General features: G+C 50.5%; 2 protein-coding genes across 4 annotated transcripts; one reads left to right on the top strand and one right to left on the bottom strand.

Moving 5' to 3' along the window:
• The first annotated feature begins 514 nt into the window (after positions 1-514).
• NPR2 (natriuretic peptide receptor 2) lies at positions 515-19,173 on the top strand. Of its 2 annotated transcripts, XM_070375664.1 has the most exons (23): positions 515-1,986; positions 2,368-2,469; positions 2,842-3,047; positions 8,919-9,032; positions 9,316-9,451; positions 9,695-9,789; positions 10,024-10,156; positions 10,388-10,472; positions 11,051-11,171; positions 11,334-11,408; positions 11,620-11,697; positions 11,928-12,032; positions 12,150-12,221; positions 15,031-15,190; positions 15,365-15,520; positions 15,596-15,764; positions 15,927-16,073; positions 16,564-16,687; positions 16,877-16,945; positions 17,999-18,173; positions 18,245-18,343; positions 18,612-18,703; positions 18,834-19,173. In XM_070375664.1, exons 1-23 carry the CDS (start codon positions 1,320-1,322, stop codon positions 18,897-18,899), a joined length of 3,246 nt encoding a protein of 1,081 aa, XP_070231765.1. In that variant the 5' UTR covers positions 515-1,319; the 3' UTR covers positions 18,900-19,173. The 2 variants fall into 2 exon arrangements, with proteins under 2 accessions (XP_070231765.1, XP_005900843.2); XM_005900781.3 differs by lacking the exon at positions 2,368-2,469 and having other exon boundaries at positions 516-1,986.
• A 112-nt stretch (positions 19,174-19,285) lies between these two features.
• Positions 19,286-23,446, bottom strand: SPAG8 (sperm associated antigen 8). Of its 2 annotated transcripts, XM_005900780.3 has the most exons (7): positions 21,544-23,441; positions 20,600-21,443; positions 20,325-20,499; positions 20,091-20,136; positions 19,892-20,006; positions 19,699-19,761; positions 19,286-19,590 (listed from the first exon to the last, which is right to left on the bottom strand). In XM_005900780.3, exons 1-7 carry the CDS (start codon positions 21,579-21,581, stop codon positions 19,414-19,416), a joined length of 1,458 nt encoding a protein of 485 aa, XP_005900842.2. In that variant the 5' UTR covers positions 21,582-23,441; the 3' UTR covers positions 19,286-19,413. The 2 variants fall into 2 exon arrangements, with proteins under 2 accessions (XP_005900842.2, XP_014335257.2); XM_014479771.2 differs by having other exon boundaries at positions 19,286-19,761; positions 21,544-23,446.
• Between the last annotated feature and the right edge of the window lie 442 nt (positions 23,447-23,888).

Raw genomic sequence — 23,888 nt, 5'->3', positions numbered from 1 at the left:
CAGGAGCAAGCATGTTTTGCTGGTGAAGAGGAGAGAGAGTTCGCAGCAGTGAGAAGGGTGGTGTGGCTCGCTAGGTGGAGGACCAGTGAGGATACCAAATACGTGGGGGTTCCAGACTTCTTCCTGAGGCTGGAGTGTCTGAGGGACTCGGGGAAATTGAGAAAGGAGACCCTAAGAAGAGCGGGATGTGCGAGGGCCGTGTAGAGAGGCCCTGGCTCCTGGGAGTGACATGGACAGCGCGCGCTGGGGTGGCCCGGGGGGCCCGGAGGAGACCGGGCAGGCCTCAAAGTGAGGGGACGCCCTGAACCTCGCCGGCCTGGGAGGCCCTTGCGCGGCGCCCCCTGGGTGGGTGTGAGACCTGGGAGGTCCCCGGGCGGCCGGGTAGGGGTGGGGGGGGGGGGCGGGTTGGGGGAGACAGCAGGCGCCGGAGGGTGGGGCCGGGCGGGGGAGAAGGAGGGGCCGCGGGGAGGGGGCGGGGAAGGCGCGGGGCGGGGGCGGGCGGCTTGCCCGGGGAGTCGCACTCGGCCGCCGCCGGCGCAGCGAGCGGAGACGGCCGGGCCGCGGCGACCTGACCCGGACGAGCGGCGCGCCCGGGGGCCCAGGCAGGGGGCGGGAGGAAGCGCGGGGCTGCGCCGGCCGCCCGGGCCCAGGAGAAGCGGAGCAGAGAGGAGCTGGGACACGGGCAGGGCCGCCGCAGCTCCGGATGGGACCAGCGCCCTGGGCCCGTTAGTCCAAGCAGGAGCTTCGGGAGAAGCCTTCTCCGGGAGATTCACCCCTGCCTTCCCTCCCCTCCGGCCCAGGCCTCGCTTCGCTCCCCGCCGCCCATGGTCCCAGTCCTTCCGCCGCGCCAGCCCCCTCCCACCTTACCCCCCTGGTCCTCCTTTCCGCAGCTCTCTGCCCTCCTAGCCCCTTCGGCCGTGAGGTGCCCCCCAGGCCTTCTCTTTGTACCAGCCTGTCCCCCACCCCCACCCCATCCCAGTCTCGGATCCCCTTTTGCTCCTCAGCTTCAGATTCATCAGCCGACTTCACCCCTCACTGTCCACATCCCAGTCACAGGCCCCCTCGGTCCCGCCGTCCTCCTGCCACCCTACCCTTAGTCCTCCTCAGTCTCTGCCCTGGGCTGCTGGACCCAGTCCTCACCCGCTCCCTCCTTTTCCTCGCCCATCCTTGCCCCTCTCCTGTGTCCCAACCCTCCTGGCTCATCATCACTTCTCTTCTGGCGGTCTTCCCCTGGTTCCAGGCTGGGTGGTGCTGGTGTCTCCCCCATAGGCCCGCCTGGCCCAGGGTTCTGGGGGCGGTGGGGCCGCCGCTTTCTCCCCATGGCACTGCCATCTCTCCTGCTGGTGGTGGCAGCTCTGGCAGGTGGGGTGCGTCCTCCCGGGGCGCGCAACCTGACGCTGGCGGTGGTGCTGCCCGAACACAACCTGAGCTATGCCTGGGCCTGGCCACGGGTGGGTCCCGCTGTGGCGCTTGCCATGGAGGCGCTGGGCCGGGCGCTGCCCGTGGACCTCCGCTTTGTCAGCTCTGAGCTGGACGGTGCCTGCTCTGAGTACCTGGCCCCTCTGCGCGCTGTGGATCTCAAGTTGTACCATGACCCCGACCTTCTGTTGGGCCCGGGTTGCGTGTACCCTGCTGCCTCTGTGGCTCGCTTTGCCTCACACTGGCGCCTTCCCCTGCTGACCGCGGGTGCTGTGGCCTCTGGTTTTTCGGCTAAGAGTGAGCATTACCGAACCCTGGTGCGCACTGGCCCCTCTGCTCCTAAGCTGGGTGAGTTTGTAGTGATGCTCCACGGGCACTTCAATTGGACTGCCCGTGCTGCCTTGCTGTATCTGGATGCTCGCACAGATGACCGGCCTCACTACTTCACCATCGAGGGAGTCTTTGAGGCCCTGCAGGGCAGCAACCTCAGTGTACAGCACCAGGTGTATGCCCGTGAGCCGGGGGGCCCTGAGCAGGCTACCCACTTCATCCGGGCCAACGGGCGCAGTGAGTGTGGCCCGGGCTGTGTTAGGGCTAGGGGAGGAGGGTTGCGGTGTCCCTGGGGCTCAGCACTGGGAGGCTGTAGATGTAGATAGGTGTTGAGGAGCTGATGGTGGTGGTTGGGATCAATAAGCAGACATGGATGGAGCTCCTGGGAGAGGCCCGAGGCATTGTATTGGGGCGGGGGGTGGGGTGGGGTGGGGTGGCGGCGCTGCTGGTGGCTGTTCACAGGTAGTGTGAACAAGGAATAAGATAGCATGGAGGGTGAAGCTTGGGTCAGGGAGAGTATGGGGTTGGGGGACGTTGAATCTGGAGAGCAATGTGAGTGCCCTGGAGTAGTGAATGTAGTTGATGGTCACTCCAAAATGTGTGCCTGTCTGTGAGCAGAGACTTCTCAGACTGGGCTGCCAAGACCCCTTGGAGGCATAAGAAGAGTGAGGACTCTGTTAATGGGCTTTGAGGTACAGCAGATTTGGTGGGGAAAGACAGGTAAAGCTCACACTGAGAGAAATTCTGAGCAATCAGTGCCTTTGAGCCTAGGGAGAGGCAGGGCAGAGTGGGGGAGTGAGGAGGTCTGGGTGGGGAGCAGAAGGCAGGGCTCTGGGAAGGGGAGGGGCTCTAGGGATAGCTCCCTTCCTTTGGAGTCTGGAGTCAGGCTCTGACTTCTGCCAGATGGTCCTTATGGCCCCAGGGTACTTATGACATAGACTCCCAAGGGGAGGGATGGGGCACATCTGGTGGGTGGTTGATAGGTTCGGGCCTCTATTCCTTGCTAAGTGTGGAAATGCAGACGGTCAGAAAGGGGGCTGTTGAGGGTCCCAGCCCCTCTCTCAGGGCCCCTCTGTCATGTACCTGCCGCAGTTGTGTACATCTGTGGCCCTCTGGAGATGCTGCATGAGATCCTGCTGCAGGCCCAGAGGGAGAACCTGACCAACGGGGACTACGTCTTCTTTTACCTGGATGTCTTTGGGGAGAGTCTCCGTGCAGGCCCCACACGCTCCATGGGCCGGCCCTGGCAGGATAATCGCACCCGGGAACAGGCCCAGGCCCTCAGAGAAGCATTTCAGGTATCATTTGAACCAAACTTGAAGGAAGGGGGAGAGGAACTTTTGGGGGATTCTCTTTCTCTCATAAGACCCCACAGAAGCCCCAGCAATAGGGGAGAATTGTAAACTATAGGGGTGAAAAAGGACAGAGGATTTTCTAGCCTAGTCTCACCTTTGTGGCTCTTTCTCAGTGAGTCTGCCAAGGCCACCTCTTAAGATCTTGGAATGGCTGGCTTTCCTAAGTACCAATGGTAGATATACTGTCAGGGAGAAAAGTTCAGGAGAAGATTTAGTCCCAGCCCCTGGGAGGGCTTCCACCCTTTCTGAAGAGGTGAGGCATGATTGCAGTACAGTTAGATATAAGTATGAGATAGGATGTGATTATGGGTCCTGGAAGAGATGCTAAGAACTTGAGTGGTTCAGAGGAGAGAGTCACTGTGGGCTGGGTTTAGGGATGGCTTTTATAAAGGAAGCAAGACTCTATTGTGACTTTAAAGACAGATGTTGTTTTCCTAGTCAGAGTGGGAAAGAGGATCCAGGAGGCTAAGAGAAAAAGACAGGAATGGACCTGTTCGGAGGTCCAAGGCAAACTGACCTGATAAGAAAGAGTGGTTCACTTGGGGCAGATTATAAGAAATAATGTTGCAGGGGTAGCCTCAGCTTAAGAAGAGCCCTGAACCTAAGACTGAGGTGCTTGGACTTGAATGGCTGAGTTTTCGAGGTTGGTTTGTGTTTGTTTTTTGTGATGAGAAGTATAGTGACAGAATTCAGGTTGGATTGGAAGAGGAGAAGATGGGAGGCAGTGAGACCACCTGTATGTGCTAGCCTAGAATGAGGCCTAGAGGTATGGGCTTGAGCTGTGGTAAGGATGCGTGTTTGCTCATTTGTGTCTGACTCTTTGCAACCCCATGGATTGTGGCCCGCTAGGTTCCTCTGTCCACAGGGTTTTCCAGGCAGGAATACTGGAGTGAGTTGCTATTTCCTTCTCCAGGGGGTGTTGATGATAGCAGGAATGAAAAGAAATGGATGTGAGAAACAACTTGTAGGGAGAAGGGACATGACTCTGTTCACTTCTCTGCTCAAAACTTTAAATGACTGATTTCCTACTGAATGAAGTCCTGACTCCTTATCATGACCTTTAAGATTTTCTACAGTCTGTTCTCAACCCACTTTTAAAATCTTACTTTCCAGTACTGCTGAGTATGTCAGCGGCTAGACCTCTCTCAAATCCGCGACCAAACGCTGCCCCCCATCTTTACGCTCTCTGCTCCTTCTGTTCACAGTGCTCTTCCTCCCTTCACCCCAAATCTCTGCCTCTTAAAATCATACCCATGAATTGCTCCCCTCTTTCACCGATTTGTGTGCATAAGTATTTTTTTTAACTTATTTATGCATATCCCTCCTTTTCCCAAAAGGATTTGAGGTGGCATATGGGATAACCTTAAGGTCCTTTCAACCCTTAGATTCTAAGTAGGTATGTATAAGTGCTGGACTTGTTTGGCCACCTTCTTCAGTAAGTGAGGTTTTATATGACTGGTTTTTTTTTTTTTTTAATGGAGGATGGTTGCTTACGATATTTGTGTTGGTTTCTGCCACACATCAGTAGGAATCAGCCACAGGCATACATATGTGCCCTCCCTCCTGAGACCCCCTCCCATATCCCTCCTCAGCTCACCCCTCCAGGTTGTCACTGAGCACTGGGTTGAGCTCCCTGTGGCTGTGGTGTGATTTTGTATTTGGTTGCATCTGACTGTGAATGACACATCTGTTTGCCCTCCTGAGTCTGTGACTGTCACACATGAACACAGGCAGTGACAGGACAGGCTTTGTTGATACTGTAACTTTTGCCTAAAACGACCTTCTCACCTTTTGTCTGTCTGAATAAGGCATTCTTTAGGACTCAGATCAGTTATCTTCCCTTCCAGAAACAATCCCTGAATCCTCAGGCTGGACCGGATTTCCCACTCTTGTGTCGAACTGTCTGCTCTGGAAGTTACTATTCAGTCAATGTTTGAGTCACCTGAAGACTGACTCATTCTATTCGAGTTTATTGAGCACCTGTTAAGTCCCAGTCGCTGTGCTAGGTACTAGTATACAGCAGAGAACATGACAGATATAGTCCCTGCCTTTTTGGAGTCCACATCCAGTAGAGTAGACCAACATAAACAAATAAGCAATAATACTAGTACAGAACAAATTGTGATGTGGTATGGTACTTTAAAAAAAAAAAAAGGAATGGAGTGGTTTGAGAAGAGAGTAATAAGGGAATTGTGCTTTCGCTACCGTGGTCAAGGAAGGTCTCCCTGACCCTCCCATATGGGAAGACTCCACAGCCTTCTGGGCCACATTTTCTTTGTTGAGGGAACATCTCTCTCTCTTGTGGGAGAATTCCTATCAGCCAAGAGGCCCCAGCACTTAGGATAGGGGAGGAGGGATATAGTCCACTAACAATTAGTTACTGACAATTGGTCTTTCAACATTGTGGGAAGTGGGGACACCCACCCCTCCATGCAGTCAAAAATCTGAGCATCACTTTACAGTCGGGCCTTCCCATCAGAAGTTCCACATCTGTGGATTCAGCCAACCATGGATCATACAGTACCGTGGTCTGTGTTTACTGGAAAAAAAAAAGCCGCATCATCAGTGGACCCATGCTGATACCTGAGTTCATACCCATGTTGCTCAAGGGCCGACTATAAATTAATTCTCAGCTCTCCCACTCACTGTAGGCATTATTAAGACAGAAAAGCAAAGAGAGAGGTTTTGCTACAGTATAAGAGAATGGGCAGTCAAGAACATGCCAATGGGAAAATCAAGGTAGTGAGGTGGGGAGAGAGGGTGATGGGGTATCCTCTGACAAAGCTCTTCTTAGCCTTTTCTGATCCTGAAGCCGGGCAGGGGGTTAGGGAGATTGTGTGGTCAGTTTCAGACAAGGATGAAAGAGCAGAGAGGCCACACCCCAGACATACCTGGCCCACTGTGGTCCTGGACCAGGCTAACCTGGAGAAGGCGGCAGCAGAGGTGAGGAGCTCCTGATACAGATATCCACGGCTTTCCAGGCGGGTGTCGTGCCCAAGGAAAGGGTCCCGGCTCTTGCTGGATACTAGCTAGAGTTGGGGAGGAGACCCTAAAATTAAGTATGTTGCTATGATTTTTAAATGTCATTAAACCGTAGCTGCTAGAGGGCAGGGATCATACCTATCTGTGTAGTCCATGTGCCCAGCACGTGTTTACTGAGTTAAATTAAGGTGTGTGTTGGGAAGAGGGGGACAGAGTCAGGAATTGTTCTAGAGAGGAGTAGAGCTGGCAGATACTATAAACCGAGATGATCAGTCAGGAGAGGGGAAAATAAGTAGATACAGTGGAGCTAAACAAATGACTCAGCTCTAAGGACCCAGAGCCTCTGGACATTTTAGAACATTAGCCAGACTGGCCCAGAAACCCAGGCAGAAGCCACCACCTAGGTGACCAGCATGAGACTGGGTTACAGAGGGGGGACTCCAGCATCTAGAATGGAAGTTAGCACTAAACCAAGGGCTGTATGGGGCAGCATCTCTTCTGGAGACCACCATTCTGTCCATTAATCGGGGTTAGGTGTGGGTGGGCCCACAGGCTGAGCCAGGTGTCTGCTGCCCTTCCACATTTCCTGGGTGCCCTTCTGGCTTCCATCACAGCTGCACTCATTTTTGGCAGCCTTTGCTTGCTTTTTTTTTTTTTTTTTTTTCCACCTGGGGTCCCCTATGAAATGGGACACAATGACCTACCTTTACCTTCTCTCTAGCCCCTGAGCAAGAACAGCAATTCTTTGGAGGTTCTTCTGCTTCTCTCTCTCTTTTTTAGTAGCTAGTAACCACAGCAGAAGAGTCTAGCATAGCAGTTTTCAATGTGTGGTCTTGGGATCCTGGGGGCCCCTGGAATCCTTTTATGGGGACCGTGAGGTCAAAACTATTTTAAAAATACTGAGATGTTATTTGCCTCTGTCACTCTCATTCTTCCATGATTGTACAGTGGAGTTTTCCAGAGGCTACGTGATGTGAGATGATGTCATCACTCTGGCAGCTATAGAAGGTGTGCTTGTGTATTCTTGTGCTTTAAAACTTTGTCAGTTTTTATTTCTCCTATGGTAAATATTGATAGATGTAATCCAAATTACGGACTCCTTGGAGTCCTCCGTAATTTCTAGTAGTAAGGGGTTGTGAGACCAAAAACATTTGAGAACTGCTGTTCTAGCAAACAAACAAACCTAGGGAATTACTTTTTAAAAAGCACTGGAAATCTATTATCAACATTTGTATTGAAATGTAAATTGTGTGAAGCCTGATCTTTTCAAGTTTCTTTTTGTAATGTTTAAACATTTTATTTATTTATTTTGCTGTGCTGGGTCTTCATTGCTGCGTGTGGGCTTTCTCTAGTTGTGGTGAGTCAGGGCTACGGTCGTTGCAGTGTGTGGGCTTCTCGTTGCAATGGTTTCTCTTGTTGTAGAGTGCGGGCCCTAGAGCGTAGGCTCTGCAGCTGTGGCGCATGGACTCAGTTGCTCTGTGGCATGTGGGATCTTCTCGGACCAGGGCTCAAACCTGTATCTTTTGCATTGGCAGGTGGATTCTTAACAACTAGACCACCAGGGAAGTCCCTCGAGCCTTTTAACTAACTTTTTGCACTGTCAACCATATCCTACCTTTCTGTTTTTATTTTATTCATTGAGTAAGTGTTCCTGAATGAACCCTTCCAGCCCCACCCTCAGTCTCCCTCTCCTTTTTAATTCTGCCTGACAGTGGGAGAGTATTAGCAATGTGTGATCAAGCATTCACACGCTCCAGTAAGAATAATTACCTCAGTAGGCAAACTCTAGTCTATATATTGAATATGTGTTATAAACTGACTTCACTATTTCGTACCTGGAGTGAATTGATCTAGAATAGATCATAAGTAATGTATCTAGTATCTCTACAGTACTTTAGGGATTAAAGACATGGATTAACACAATTGCTAGAAATGACTAGTTTTAATCTTTCATTTCACAAAATATATTGATCTAAAGTCTTTCCCCAAAGTTGCCATGCCAGTTTTCTGACCAAGGCAGAGAGGCTAGTGATTGTGGAGGCCTGAGGTGCAGGCCGAGGCCAGGAAGGGGGAAGTGTGGGAGGGCGGTGGGAGCCAGGCAGGCACCCCCGTGGAAGACAGAGAAATGCTGACCGTGGCCAGTGAGAAGTGTGCACAGCTGAGACCACATGTGTCACTGGCTTACCTGTGAGGTGTGTGTGGGCATGGGACCGTGTGCTTTCCTTGTGACTCATGACTTGTGGGACTAGGCTGGTATGCAGGGCAGTACTGCATATAGTGGGTGTTCTACACACGTTAAAGGAATGGGCTCGTGGCTTTTTACCGATGGAATCACTGTCTCAAAGTATTTCCCCCACTTGTCATAGGACCTGAAATCTCTTTAACTCACTGGGTGGAAGCACTGGGCCAACATTCTGCTGATAGTATTAGCAGTATTAACACCAGGGAGAGAAGCTGTTGCTCAGGGTTGTCCTTGCTGGTAACAGGTACCCAGAAAGGAAGGGACCGAGGAGCCTTGAGGGATAGTAGGAGCTTCAGGAAGATGAAGAGCCCATTTGGGGGATGGAGTTGACTTTGTCTGTTTCTTAGTCTCCACATTCCCGGAACCATCCGTAGACAGATGGTTCTATCTACCTTGTATGGAGGAGTGCCACCCCTTCTCCCAGATGTATTAAACACACACACAGAGTGTTTAGTATCCTCTCAGCCTTCAGGGTCAGCCATGTACATTTTATATCATGTGTATTTCACCACGTCTCTCTATCCTGCTTCCTCTCTTCCCCTAATTCCCATCTTGAATCCTTTTCACTCTCCCATGTGCTGTGGGTCCAGACGGTATTGGTCATCACATACCGAGAACCCCCGAATCCTGAGTACCAGGAATTCCAGAATCGTCTTCTGATTAGAGCACGGGAGGATTTTGGTGTGGAGCTGGCCCCTTCCTTGGTAAGCAGATCTCTCTCTCCCTGAGAGTCAGGCCAGGCTTTGAGGAAAGGCTCTTCTCCCTAACTCAGAATACAGCCTTGGCCACAGAGCCAGCCCTACTGTGGGGGGCTTCCATCTGGGTTTTTCCCTTCTGCCCTAGTGAGGCAGGGATGGCCCCTTAGTTATGGGAGGAGGGAAGAAAGCAAACCAGGAGGAGAAGAAGGAGACCTCAGAGATGGGAGGGGGGCTGGAGAAGGGGCCTGGCAGGACCTTTGGAGAGCACTGCTGAAGTTACCACCCCCAGATGAACCTCATTGCTGGCTGCTTCTACGATGGGATCCTTCTGTATGCCGAAGTCCTGAACGAGACCATACAGGAGGGAGGCACCCGGGAAGATGGACTTCGAATTGTTGAGAAGATGCAAGGACGAAGATACCGTGGTAATGGAGAGGGTCAGATGAGGGCCAGAGCGCTGCTTTCAGGCTCAGGAGTGGAGTGGGCAGAGGCAAACACAGACACCAGGGGCAGGAGAGAGAGTTAGCTGGGGTCAGAGCACCCGGCTGAGGTGGACACATGCTAAGAATGGGGGCAGGGACGGACCGCCAGGTAACTAGAGGGCTTGGGAAGATAGGAGAGGGACCAAGGGCAGATCTCCAAGTAAGGGGTGCTCCTTTCTGTCTTAGGTGTAACTGGACTGGTCGTTATGGACAAGAACAATGACCGGGAGACTGATTTTGTCCTGTGGGCCATGGGAGACCTGGTTTCCGGGGACTTTCAGGTGATGGGGGAGGAGGCAGGGAAGAGAGTGTGGGGCCCACAAACCCAGCTTTTAGGATCCTTTTGGGGGAAGAACCAAAGGCACTGGAGGCAGGGCCTTACTTTCTCTCCTGGAGCTGCATGATAGTGGTGGGGGGAGTGGCAGGTTGGGGAGAAAAGCAGCAAAGTAGCTGGGTATGGGGCGAGGAGGCTGGTGGGAGCAGGCCTGTGGGCCCCGTTCTCTCCATCCTCACAGCCTGCAGCCCACTACTCGGGAGCCGAGAAGCAGATTTGGTGGACAGGACGGCCCATCCCCTGGGTGAAGGGGGTCCCACCCCTGGACAATCCCCCCTGTGCCTTTGACATGGACGACCCATCCTGTGATAAAAGTGGGTGTGTGCAGGGACTGGGAGCAGCTCTTCCTCCCTTTGCTTTCCTTTCTCTTATTCCTCCTCATGCACCCCCTGCCCCCGACTCTTTGCTCTGTTTCACCTGTCTCCTCTACCCCCTCCCTCCTCTCTACCTCGAGATGGGTCTGCTCCCTGCACCTAAGAGCATCGCCCCCTTCTGGCTCACAAGGCCACACACAGTCTTTCTCAGGGTCCCCCTCTCCCCTTCAGCTCCACTTTCAACTCTGGCAATTGTGGCACTGGGCACAGGAATCACCTTCATCATGTTTGGTGTTTCCAGCTTCCTCATTTTCCGGTGAGTTCTGAGCTTTCCGCTGACAGGCTCCCTTAGCTGTAACTCTGTCGTCTCTAACCTTTCTTGTCATTTGTCTTTTAGCCTTGGTCTTGTTTCCCCGCCCCGACTTTGGTCTGGACTGGGTACACTAGTCTAGAATTACTGATTTTGAGTGGGGTCTTCTATGGGCAAAGGTGAACTTTCCATGGATGCTACCATGGCACTAGTGCTACCACCTGCCAGTGCAGGAGACATAAGAGATGTGGGTTCGATCCCCTGGAGGAGGGTATGGCTACCCACTCCACTGTTCTTGCCTTGAGAATTCCATGGACAGAGGAGCCTGGTGGGCTGTAGTCCATAGGGTTGCAAAGAGTCGGGCAGCATTTTAAGCAGGTACTTTATTTTCAGCCTCTGTGTTTTTACATAAGCACAGGGCTTGTGTCCGACCCACAGAGAGTGCTTCACTCTCTCTCTGTCCTGTCTCTTGGTGTGACAACTGCAGCCTCAAGAGCTGCCAGGAAGCCCCCGCCACCCTGCAGCTGGCTTCTGGGGTGGTAGGATCGGGCTTGCCAGTCAGCTGAGGGGTGCAGTCCTTACAGAAAACTGATGCTGGAGAAGGAGCTGGCCAGCATGTTGTGGCGCATCCGCTGGGAAGAGCTGCAGTTCGGCAATTCAGAGCGATGCCATAAGGGTGCAGGCAGTCGCCTCACGCTGTCGTTGGTGAGCCCTCCTCTCAGCTGCCCCTCCGCTTCCCTCTGAGTGCCTGTCCTTTCATACCCTGGACCTTTCCCAGCACATCAGCCTGTAATGATAGCGCCTGCACCACCACCACCATCTAATGTTCCTTTCATCCTTCCGCCTCCATGTTGCCCTTGGCCCCAGCGGGGATCCAGTTACGGCTCGCTCATGACAGCCCATGGGAAATACCAGATCTTTGCCAACACCGGTCACTTCAAGGTGAACAGTCATCCGCTTATTCTGGTCCCCACCATTTCATCCTGTCTCATCCTCATCTTTCACCTCTTCCCGTGACCCTCTGCCCCTTGTCAGCCTCCTCTCTCTGTCCAGCTGAGCTCCTGGGTGCTCCCACAGTTCTCTAGTCTTTCCCAGCACCCAGAGGCTCCTTCAGAGATTCATGTTCCTCTTCCCCTTTCACCCCTACCCTCAGGGAAACGTTGTGGCCATCAAGCATGTGAATAAGAAGCGCATCGAGCTGACCCGGCAGGTTCTGTTTGAACTGAAACATGTAAGTCATGGTGTATGGGTTGAGGTACCAGGATAGACACGGATGTGGAAGGGGAAGGAGAGGACTAGGGAATAGTAATACTGGCTGGGAGGGCAAGTGGGTCATTTATAAATGACTTTGAGTTGTGAGTACAATTAAGAGAAAGGTCCTCTTCTGTAGTGGTAGATTTCTGTATCTAATTTTTAGCTCTTTGAATTCTCTTTTCTTCCTTTTTTTTTCCTTTTGGCTAGATGAGAGATGTTCAGTTTAACCATCTCACTCGCTTCATTGGTGCCTGCATAGACCCTCCCAACATTTGCATTGTCACCGAGTATTGTCCTCGTGGGAGTTTACAGGTGTGGGATCTAGGTGGGGATTATGGGGCCAAGGGAGATAGACCCAAAATTACATCAACTGTGTGGGTGACAGTGGGGCGAGGATAGTCACATCATCTATTCCATGTCACCTACCAGGATATTCTGGAAAATGACAGCATCAACCTGGACTGGATGTTTCGTTATTCACTCATTAATGACCTTGTTAAGGTGAGTCTTCCCCACTCCTTGAGTTCATCCACATTAATAATGCCTCCTTTTTTCTGTCTTTGCTTAGGATTTCTCTTCCTGGTCCTCTAAAAATTCCATTCTCTCCACTTCCCCTTATTCTGAAGATTGGCTAATAATGGGTAAACAAGGGATCTGGGGCTTTCAATTAGGAGGAATGAGTTTTATTTGCCACAAAGAGTCTTCATAGCAAATTTTTGTTTTCCTACACTAGACACCTCAAATCTCTCTCCATCATCCTTTTATTTTTTTTAACCTCCAAGAGTTTATATTAAAATCTCTTAGCAGGGAAAAATGAATGGGGTCTCCAAACATACTTATCTTCTGGGTTTTTTACCCCCATTTTTCTCTGTCATTTACCCTCTAGCCAATATTTGGCATATTTGCTCTTTTGTTCAGAAAAACTGAAATTCAAAAAGAACATTTTACTAAGTAAATGTAAAGTTTAAATTTACATTAAAAAAGTAAGTTTTACTTACTTCTCTAAATAAAACTGAGAAGCCAAGGAAAACGATGCTGATCATTTGGTATCTTCTAAGATACTGCTGCTACTGCTGCTGCTGCTGCTGCTGCTAAGTCGCTTCAGTCGTGTTTGCCTCTGTGCGACCCCAGAGACGGCAGCCACCAGGCTCCCCCTGGGATTCTCCAGGCAAGAACACTGGAGTGGGTTGCCATTTCCTTCTCCAGTGCATGAAAGTGAAAAGTGAAAGTGAAGTCACTCAGTCGTGTCCGACTCCTAGTGACTCCATAGACTGCAGCCTACCAGGCTCCTCTATCCATGGGATTTTCCAGGCAAGAGTACTGCAGTGGGTTGCCATTGCCTTGTCCATCTAAGATACTAGGCTTCAGCTATTTTCAAGTGACCCAGAGATCCATGGATTTGTGGAGATCTAAATTTGCATCTTGGAGAAGGCTGCAGTCCATGGGGTCGCTAGAGTTGGACACGACTGAGCGACTTCAATTTCACTTTTCACTTTCATGCATTGGAGAAGGAAATGGCAACCCACTCCAGTGTTCTTGCCTGGAGAATCCCAGGGACGGGGGAGCCTAGTGGGCTGCCATCTATGGGGTTGCACAGCAGCAGCAGCAAATTTGCATCTTGCACAGGTGTTTAGAAGCAAGTCCCTGGGTCAGTGAGCTAGCCTAGTGGATCACCTGTACCACACCTGATCTGGCTTTGGTTATTCTGATGAGTTCTAATGAAGTTATTTTAAAAATTTTGTGTGTAATGTAAAGTTTGCCATCACATGAGAGAGAAATTATTAGGTCACGTTGATGTGGTACTCAACTGGAGGTGTGATGATAAATTATAAGAAAAACATGACTCTTAAGAGAACAATGATTTGATGGAAAGGTGATTTATAACAAGTCCAGAAGCCTAATCATATCTATATTCACAAATTTGGAGATTTCCAAAGGTTTGTTGATGTCAAGATGAAACAAATAAGAAGAAAGAGTTCACAGAGACTAGAGTTTTGAATTGTTTAGGCCCAGAGCTAAACATTTAGAAGAGTTTTGGTTAGCACTGTATCCTTTTTTTATTCCACCCAAACTGACTTCCCAGGGGAAGCATCACTCTATCCTCTTAGGACCTGCCTTAGAGTCCTTCACAGGCAAAGGTTCTCTCCTCTCTGGCCCTGTGGGGTCAGAAGTTTCAGGCTTCTGCATTGATTTGGCAGCTACCTCCTACCTTGGTCCATTTTCCAGAGTTTTTAAAAAAAATTATTTATGTCCCTATTTTTGGTTGTGCTAGGTCTTCACTGCTGCATGTGGGCTTTCTCTAGTTGCGGTAAGCAGGGGCTACTCTTCATTGCAGTGCATGGGCTTCTCACTGCAGTAGCTTCTCTTGTTGCAGGGCCCAGGCTCTGGTGCTCAGGTTTCAGTAGTTGTGGTTCACAGGCTTAGTTGCTCTGGGTCATGTGGGATCTTCCTGTACCAGGGATTGAACCTGTGTCCCCTGCATTGGCAGGCAGATTCCCACCACTATGCCACCAGGGAAGTCCTAGGTTTTCCTAATTTACCATCTTCTCCACTTTCTCTCTGGTCCGCATTCCCTCTAGTAGATCACTTTTCTTCTCCATCTTGACCTGCCTGCCTGTTTATGATTATATGTTAAAGTTTCCAACTGGCTTATCTTCCTTGGTGCATTTAGGTAGTCTTAATACCTGGATCTCAAAGCACGCCTTCCTGAGCAGTGGCCAAGCATTTGAGGCCATCATGGGTGTAGTATTCTTGGAGTTCACCCTCATAGTTCTGTTCCCTTCATTACTTGGAAGACAAACTGCCCTTTCCAGGGTAATAGCTGATAGCTCCCCTTGTCCCTCTTCTTATGTATGTCTCCTGTCCCTGGTGCTTAGGCGCTGATATACTGCTTAAGGTACCAGGAAGAGATGGTGGTGGTTTAGTTGCTAAGTTGTGTTGGACTCTTGCAACCCTATGGACTATAGCCTGCCAGGCTCTCTGTCCATGGGATTTCCCAGGCAAGAATACTGGAGTGAGTTGCCATGCCCTCCTCCAGGGGATCTTCCCAACTCAGGGATCAAACCCAGGTCTCCTGCATTGTAGGTGGATTCTTTACCATCTGAGCCACCAGGGAAGCCCATGGAAGAGATGACTGTCCTATTTTTGCCTGCTTCTTTGAGTGGAAACTGTACAAATGATGCCTTCCAAAATTAGCATATTGTTTTTATGGCCCTGAGATCTTTAGACAGCTAGCTAATGCCCATCTCGTGGAGAGGGGGTACCTAAGCCAGATATGATCCAATCCTATGACTCGATCTGTATCCTGCAGGGCATGGCCTTTCTCCATAACAGCATTATTGCATCCCATGGGAGTCTCAAGTCCTCAAACTGTGTGGTGGATAGTCGTTTCGTGCTCAAAATCACAGACTATGGCCTGGCCAGCTTCCGATCAACTGCTGAACCTGATGACAGCCATGCCCTCTATGCCAGTGAGGCCTTTCCCCACAACCCACTTCTGCATTGCCCTCCCCCGGCCCTGATCATTTCCACTTAGGGAGGGTGGGAGAGGGAGATGGAGTGGCAGTACTGTGGCGAGTATTATGCGAATGAGCCCAGGTGGGCTTGGGGATTCCATCTTTGAGGACCTGGTTCCTTCTTTTCAGAGAAGCTGTGGACTGCCCCAGAACTGCTCAGTGGGAACCCCCTGCCAACCACAGGCATGCAGAAGGCTGATGTCTATAGCTTTGGGATCATCTTACAGGAGATAGCACTTCGCAGTGGGCCTTTCTACTTGGAGGGCCTGGATCTCAGCCCCAAAGGTAAGTCAATCTACTACCTAGCGCTTCCCCTACCTGGAGGACCTTTTCTTCAACCAAGCCTTTGATCACCCTCAGAGATTGTCCAGAAGGTCCGGAATGGTCAGCGGCCTTATTTCCGACCAAGTATTGACCGGACACAACTGAATGAAGAGCTAGTTTTGCTGATGGAGCGATGTTGGGCCCAGGACCCAGCTGAACGACCAGACTTTGGACAGATTAAGGGCTTCATTCGCCGCTTTAACAAGTAAGAGGGCATGACGGGGCAGGGGCTCCCCAGGGATAGAGGCCTCATCAGTCTTAGTGGATGAGGTGGGGCTGGTGTGGCCAAGAGGGTAGGTGGGCTGGGTAGAAAGCCCCGGAGCCTTGACCATCTTGGAGCATGTACCATATCGTGGCCTCCTTCCAGGGAAGGAGGCACCAGTATATTGGACAACCTCCTGTTGCGCATGGAGCAGTATGCCAACAACCTGGAGAAGCTGGTGGAGGAGCGCACACAGGCCTACCTGGAGGAGAAACGCAAGGCTGAGGCTCTGCTCTACCAAATTCTACCCCAGTGAGACTTCTGACCCCTTCCTGAATTTTCCTTTGGTATCTGCTCTGTTGCTTTCTACCTCATCCAGCTCCTGACAACTCCCTTCCTAACCTTCAGAACCCTGCTTTGTCACATCTTTGCTACCATGAACCCATTCTGGCTCTAGACCATGTTTTTCATTCTGTCTCCAAATGAGTTGTGCTGCCTTCTTCCTGGCCTCATATCCCTTCTTCTTAGGATGCTGCTCTACCAGAGCTTCACTCCAGTGAGTATAGGTAGAACAGTCCCATCTTAGGACATTTGGCCTGCAGCCCCAGGGATCCTCTTCCAACCCCCACCACGTGTCCACCCTATCTTGCTCTGGACTGTCAGGACTTCCCAGCCACCTTCCTTCTCCTCCCCTAGGCTCAGCTTTCATGTTAGAACCCATCTCTGCTCCAGCCATACACTCTTTTCCTCTCCCTTTGCCCACTTCTCTGAGTCTGGCTTGGACTGTACCCTTGCCTCCTAGTTCAGTGGCAGAGCAGTTAAAACGGGGAGAGACTGTACAGGCTGAGGCCTTTGACAGCGTTACCATTTACTTCAGTGACATCGTTGGCTTCACAGCTTTGTCGGCAGAGAGCACCCCCATGCAGGTGAGAGACAGGTTAGGGGCCAGGGACGGGGTGGGGACCTAGGGAAGCTTAACTGGGGCATAGAGAAACTTGATAATAGGAAAGACTAGCTTGTTCTGGAGTTTCCATATCTTGCCACGGCTCGTGTGTTAAGAATTCTTAGAAAGTCAGGCACAAGTTTTGAGGCCTCTACTTTCCCATCCCTTTTAGGTGGTGACACTTCTTAACGATCTATATACATGCTTCGATGCCATAATTGACAACTTTGACGTCTACAAGGTGAGAGCTGGGGCCGCCCTTCCACTGACAGTCCTTTAAAAACCAGTCTCCCCAAACCCCACGTGCCTTACCTGCCCCGTGGTCAGTTTTCCTGCTTGAGTCTCCAGCATTCCAGTGCTGGAGTGCTCTTTATAGACAACTGAGGCTCTGGCACTGTAGTTGTACATCCCAGTCTAATCTCTTGTGAATCCTTGAGGCTTCCCTAATCAGAACCATCACAAGATCTAGTCTGCCACTTTTTGCCTGAGGGTATGGTCAGAGTCTAGCCATCTTTTCTCTTCATCCCCTCGATATGGAGGGAGCATACAGGATGTGGGTATAGAATGATATATTGGGATGAAGGACAAGCTATGTAGTGAAAGCTTTTTGTTGAAGTCATTGAGTCATTTAAGGTAGGCTTTATGGTGCTTGGGAGTAAAAAACGACCTGACTTTGTGGCTAACTGTGTGGCCTTGGGCAAGTAAGAGAAGCTCCTTGAGCCTCAGATATTTTATCTGTATGATGGGAATAATAGACTTATTGTGAATAAGTGCCTAACATTGTATAGATAATAAATACCCACTCTTGTCCCTTCCCTTTGGATTCACTCTGCCATCTCTTATTTACCATAATGAAGAATTCTGATAAACTCTTTATTCGGATTTACCAATTGTTTGTATTTCCCATTTGCTTTATTAAAAAAAAACCTATCTATATATCCATATAATTTTTTTCTGAACCTTTTGCAAGTAAGTGGCAGACACAGTGCCCCTTCATTCCTAAATAAGTCTGTGTGTAGTTCCTAAAAACCAGGACCTTCTCTAACACAGCTTCAGTACAGTTAACAAAGCCAAGTGCCTGCTTTCTTTCCTTTGACACTTTGGGCTATGTAGGGCTTATTTCATTGGGCCTGCTTCTCCCAGATTCTCAGGACTGGGGCACTTATTTGGCAGTCACTGTCTGGCTTCCTGGCTGCCAGGATGACTCATAGTGGTACTCAGCTTGTCTCCTCTTACTCTTCCCCATGCCCATTGATACAGATAGAGATGACCTTTTTATCCCCCTCTCAATCAGGTAGAGACGATTGGAGATGCCTACATGGTGGTATCTGGTCTCCCAGGCAGAAATGGTCAGCGTCATGCCCCAGAAATTGCTCGTATGGCCCTGGCATTACTGGATGCAGTTTCTTCCTTCCGCATCCGCCACCGACCCCACGACCAACTGCGGCTACGCATAGGGGTCCACACAGGTAGGGCTGATTCTCCCTCCTGCTCTCGTATCCACTTTCCCCAGGCTCTTCCAACCTGTTTCTTCTCACAGGGCCCGTCTGTGCTGGGGTCGTTGGCCTGAAGATGCCCCGCTATTGTCTCTTTGGAGACACAGTGAACACTGCTTCCCGAATGGAGTCTAACGGTCAAGGTGAGACATCAACCCTCAACCTCAGCCCCAGCCTCCATCTGGGTTGGCCTTTTCTTCTTTTCAGAGTTCCTCTAAATCTCTCAATTGGATAGACTGAAGTTCCTGATTTCCCCGTCCTTGGACATATTTTGGTTCTAGTGCATGTGCCCTGGGAAGACTGAGACCCTCCTGAGGGATGGTGGTTGGGTAAAGCTCTCCCTGATACTGCAGTTCTTCGGTTGCCTTTTCTTTGATTCCTCTTTCCATCATCTCTCTTGTCCTGCCCCAGCCCTGAAGATTCATGTCTCCTCTACCACCAAGGATGCCCTGGATGAACTTGGATGCTTCCAGCTAGAGCTTCGAGGGGATGTGGAGATGAAGGTGATGGCAGGCCACAGGGAGGGAGTCATGGAAAGGGAGGATCAACGTGACTGTGGAGGCTGTGGGGGAAGAGAGGGAGGTACGAGGAATAACAGAAGAATCTGAATTATCTCTGCTCCCCCAATTCCAGGGAAAAGGAAAGATGCGAACTTATTGGCTCCTAGGAGAGCGGAAAGGACCTGCTGGGCTCCTATAAACCCTACTTCTTCCCAAGTCAGACAGCCCCTGCTGCTGGTACCTGGGTGGGCAGTAGCCATCATCTCTCCACACATCAGAAGTGGACATTGTCACATGAGATGGAAATCAACATGCATAAAACCCCACCTTATATGGAAGCTGTTGCCCTTTGCAGCTCAGTCTTGTACATATACCTGTCCCTCTCTGGCCTGGTCTCCTTCCTCCCTACCTTCTGTAAATATCTGTATCTAGACCAGAATATTTTGGCCAAATATAAAACAAACAAACAAAAACAGTTATGGGTGACATAGTCTGCGTTAGGGGCGGCGCCAAGGAAAGGTTCTGGGGTATGGAAACAGTAACTCACAGAATCACTGAATCAGCAGTCTCAGGATGAGAGAGAACACTTTTTATGTGAAACCCTGTCACCAAGTACAGACCAAATTCATTTCCTCCCCACCTCTCCAGTTGAGAGAGAAGGAGATTCCATATTCCACATCTACTTCCCTCCTCAGCCCTTAGACAGGAGTAGTTCAACCCCCTCCACCACCCTGCCCCCCTCCCTGACAGGCAAGGGAAGATATTTCTCCCTGTTGGGAATAACTCTCAGGTTCAAAGGGCAACGGCTGCTCTAGAGACAAAGGCACAGGTGTTGAGAAACTGCAGTTCTTCCGGAACGGTGTGTCTAGTGTCCTGATGTTACTGACACCCTGGAGGAGTGCCAGAATGAGGACGGGGCCTGCTCTGCCCCAAGCCAGGACAGAACAGCCTCCTCCCCTCCTTTCACCCACTCCCAACAGCCGGTCACCCTCACACACCGGTAGCTGAGGTGCCCTCTCTAGCCAGAAGGTTTCAGGCTGCTCTGTATGGTAGTCGTGGATCTGTGAGGGAAATACTGCATAACTCTTGGCCTGAAGAGTTAACTCTTCAGCCTCTGGGCTGGCTGCTTTCCCACAGCCTGTCAGGACCCAGCTGTACAAGGGTGGGGGGTGGGGGTGACTGCGTTCTTACCTTTGTTGGGGCAGGAGGCCCTGCCTGCACCAGCTCCTTTTTGTAGTCGTGGTGTGTCACAGACTCGACCTCAGAGTCCTTCCTTGTGGGTTCCTGCTCTGCCTGCACCTCTTTACTACAGAGGCCTGGGGAGTGTCAAGGGCATTCTCCCCTGACTTTTGTCCTCCCCCTCCCCATTTCCCTTCACCCAGCCTCTCACCAGATTTGTTGGCGCAAGAGCATCTCCAGTATGGCTTCACGCTTCCCTAGGGGAGGTCAGAGAATGGACAGAATAGAGGAGGCTGCTTAAGAAACAGGCCCAGAAGAAACAAAGTTGGGGAAAGGAGGAAAAATTGGGTTTTGTCCTTATACCCCTCAGACAACCATAGGCCCACCTGATATTCCTTTTTTTCTCTACTGAACTCATTCTTGCCCATTCTCTCATGTTTCATACCTCGAATTGGCTGACAGTGGCTTTTTGGGGGCTGGTATGAGTCTTTCTGGGTGGTGCAGGAGGACATGGGTGACTGTGGCTGCAGGGTCAGCAGTCCCCGGTGTCCGTGTCGGAAAAAGAAACTCTCAGAGCCATCCTGCATGACTGGGACTTGATCCAGGTAGTTGGTGGCTCTCTGTAGGCCCCAAGTTGAGTGACAATGATATCCTTCCTTGTACCCACCCCATCAACTGGGGGCAGCCTTCAAGAAAAGGGAGCAGGTCAAACCTTAATACCTCCTCCTCCCAGTTGTAGAGAAGGCACTGGCCCCGTGGCAGTGTTTCACTGAGAACTGTACTCTTCCCTTCAACTTCGGGGGGCTTCCACAGCCCTCGGGCACCAGGTTCTGAGACTTTCAAAAATTTCCAGGATTGTTCCTGCGGTTCCCAGTGACAGTGGTGTTTGCAGCCGGTATAATTAGGGATAAGATCTCCCCTGGGGTTTCTGAAGCCTACAGGAGCAGAGAAGTTGAACCTAGGGCCATGGCCATGGCCTGGGCTATGCCTAGAATCAATAGCAGGACCAAGATCAGTGCCTTGACCAGAGCCACCGCCAGGACCCTGACCAGAGCCACCACCAGGACCAGGGCCATGGCCAGGACCTCGACCAGAGCCACCGCCAGGGCTACCACCAGGACCAGAACTGGAGCTAGGTCCAGGGTCAGAGCTGGAGTCAGGACCAGGGCTAGAGCTGGAGCCAGGAACAGGGCCAGAACTGGAGCCAGGAATAGGGCCACGGCTAGAGCTAAGGTCATTTGTAGTATAGGGATTCCGAGCAATATGGGGAAAATAGGCAGGCTGAAAGCCGAGTCTCCCGTGGCTTATCTTGTGGGTAAATCTGGGTCCAGTGTAGCGCTCTGTCAGACTGTCAGAGGAGGGCTCCGTGAGCAGGTTCCCATGAGAGTAGGGGGCTGGGCTCTTTGTCCATAATGCAGCTGCTCTGGCAGTGGAGGCGGCTGTGGCAGCTGCTGAAGCTGCTGCGGTTGCAGCTACCAGGGCAGATCTATGACGGCCATCCCAAGAAGAAAAGGGATCGGAACTGGACCCTAGTCCGTCCGAGCTGGGCTGTAAGTCTAAACATCTGGAAAAAAAAAAAAAGAAAGCGGCAAAGCTGTCAGAAGCACAGCAGTCTGTTAACTTCCTTGTCCCCTTCCGCCCGCAGCCAGAGCTGTGGCTCTCACCGCGACTGCGATCTGTCAGTAGACTCAGAGGTCTCCATCTTCCGACGCCAGCTACCAGGTTGCCATAGGGACGGCAAATCATGCCAGGAGACTGCGCAGAACTAGAGCTGGGCGGACTTGGAGGGTCAGGGTGCTGGCAAGTGCTCTTCGGGGCGGAAGTCTTAAACCCTCTGTGGTTTGGTATGGCTGCCTTCCGTCTGGATTCCCTTCCGCGTCAGCCCGGCTCTTAAAGTTCCGCTGGCCTCCGTACCTAAGCAGAACTTTTTGAGGTTTTCTAAGGTGGTTCTATGAGGTCGCACAGAGTCGCACACGACTGAAGTGACTTAGCAGCAGCAGCAGCAAGGTGGTTCTTCCAGTCCAGCGTTTCTCATGATGTACTCTGCATATAAGTTAAATAAGCAGGGTGATAATATACAGCCTTGACATACTCCTTTTCCTATTTGGAACCAGTCTGTTGTTCCATGTCCAGTTCTAACTGTTGCTTCCTGACCTGCATATAGGTTTCTTAAGAGGCAGGTCAGGTGGTCTGGGATTCCCATCTCTTTCAGAATTTTCCACAGTTTATTGTGATCCACACAAAGGCTTTGGCATAGTCAATAAAGCAGAAATAGATGTTTTTCTGGAACTCTCTTGCTTTTTCTATGATCCAGTGGATGTTGGCAATTTGATCTCTGGTTCCTCTGCCTTTTCTAAAACCAGCTTGAGCATCAGGAAGTTCACGGTTCACATATTGCTGAAGCCTGGCTTGGAGAATTTTGAGCATTACTTTACTAGCATGTGAGATGAGTGCAATTGTGCGGTAGTTTGAGCATTCTTTGGCATTGCCTTTCTTTGGGATTGGAATGAAAATTGACCTTTTCTAATCCTGTGGCCACTGCTGAGTTTTCCAAATTTGCTGGCATATTGAGTGCAGCACTTCCACAGCATTATCTTTCAGGATTTGAAATAGCTCAACTAGAATTCCATCTCCTCCACTAGCTTTGTTTGTAATGATGCTTTCTAAGGCCCACTTGCCTTCACATTCCAGGATGTCTGGCTCTAGATGAATGATCACACCATCGTGATTATCTGGGTCGTGAGGATCTTTTTTATACAGTTCTTCTGTGTATTCTTGCCACCTCTTCTTAATATCTTCTGCTTCTGTTAGGTCCATACCATTTCTGTCCTTTATCGAGCCCATCTTTGCATGAAATGTTCCCTTGGTATCTCTAATTTTCTTTAAGAGATCTCTAGTCTTTCCCATTCTGTTGGCTTAAAGCTCAACATTCAGAAAACGAAGATCATGGCATCCGGTCCCATCACTTCATGGGAAATAGATGGGGAAACAGTGGAAACAGTGTCAGACTTTATTTTTTGGGGCTCCAAAATTACTACAGATGGTGACTGCAGCCATGAAATTAAAAGACGCTTACTCCTTGGAAGGAAAGTTATGACTAACCTAGATAGCATATTGAAAAGCAGAGACATTACTTTGCCAACAAAGGTCCATCTAGTCAAGGCTATGGTTTTTCCTGTGGTCATGTATGGATGTGAGAGTTGGACTGTGAAGAAGGCTGAGCACTGAAGAATTGATGCTTTTGAACTGTGGTGTTGGAGAAGACTCTTGAGAGTCTCTTGGACTGCAAAGAGATCCAACCAGTCCATTCTGAAGGAGATCAGCCCTGGGATTTCTTTGGAGGGAATGATGCTGAAGCTGAAACTCCAGTACTTTGGCCACCTCACGCGAAGAGTTGACTCATTGGAAAAGACTGATGCTGGGAGGGATTGGGGGCAGGAGGAGAAGGGGACGACAGAGGATGAGATGGCTGGATGGCATCACTGACTTGATGGACATGAGTCTGAGTGAACTCAGGGAGTTTGTGATGGACAGGGAGGCCCGGTGTGCTGTGATTCATGGGGTTGCAAAGAGTCAGATACGACTGAACTGAACTAAACTGAACTGTGTTTTAGAACTAAACTAAACTGTGTTTTAGAACAGGCACAGGGCTGAGGTATCAGTCAAAAGCCTACCTCGTGTGTTTATGGAGGGACATTTTTTCAAAGCTTTTAAGGACGAAGAGGCATCAGACAAGTAGCTCAAAAGCAAAATGGTGAGACATGGGGATTAGCTAAAGGGTAGCCAGTTTTTTTTGGTGTGATTATTTCTCTTCCAGTAAAAGGCCCTCACATTGACAGTCCTCTTTACAGACCCCCCTTAGAATGTGGCTTGGCATGTAAATTGAGCAAGTCTTGGGATTCAGTCTCTTCCTATCCATTCAGGTGAATTCCTACCACTACTTTTCTAGAAGCCTGCCCCAGGTAGACCACGAGTCTTGAGCTCAGAGATATATAGGCAAATACTCCTT

The sequence above is a fragment of the Bos mutus genome, chromosome 8 (genome assembly GCF_027580195.1).
Source record: "Bos mutus isolate GX-2022 chromosome 8, NWIPB_WYAK_1.1, whole genome shotgun sequence".
Taxonomy (NCBI): Eukaryota; Metazoa; Chordata; class Mammalia; order Artiodactyla; family Bovidae; genus Bos; species Bos mutus.
Note: the sequence above shows the minus strand (reverse complement) of the source record. Positions and strands in the feature narration are given on the sequence as shown.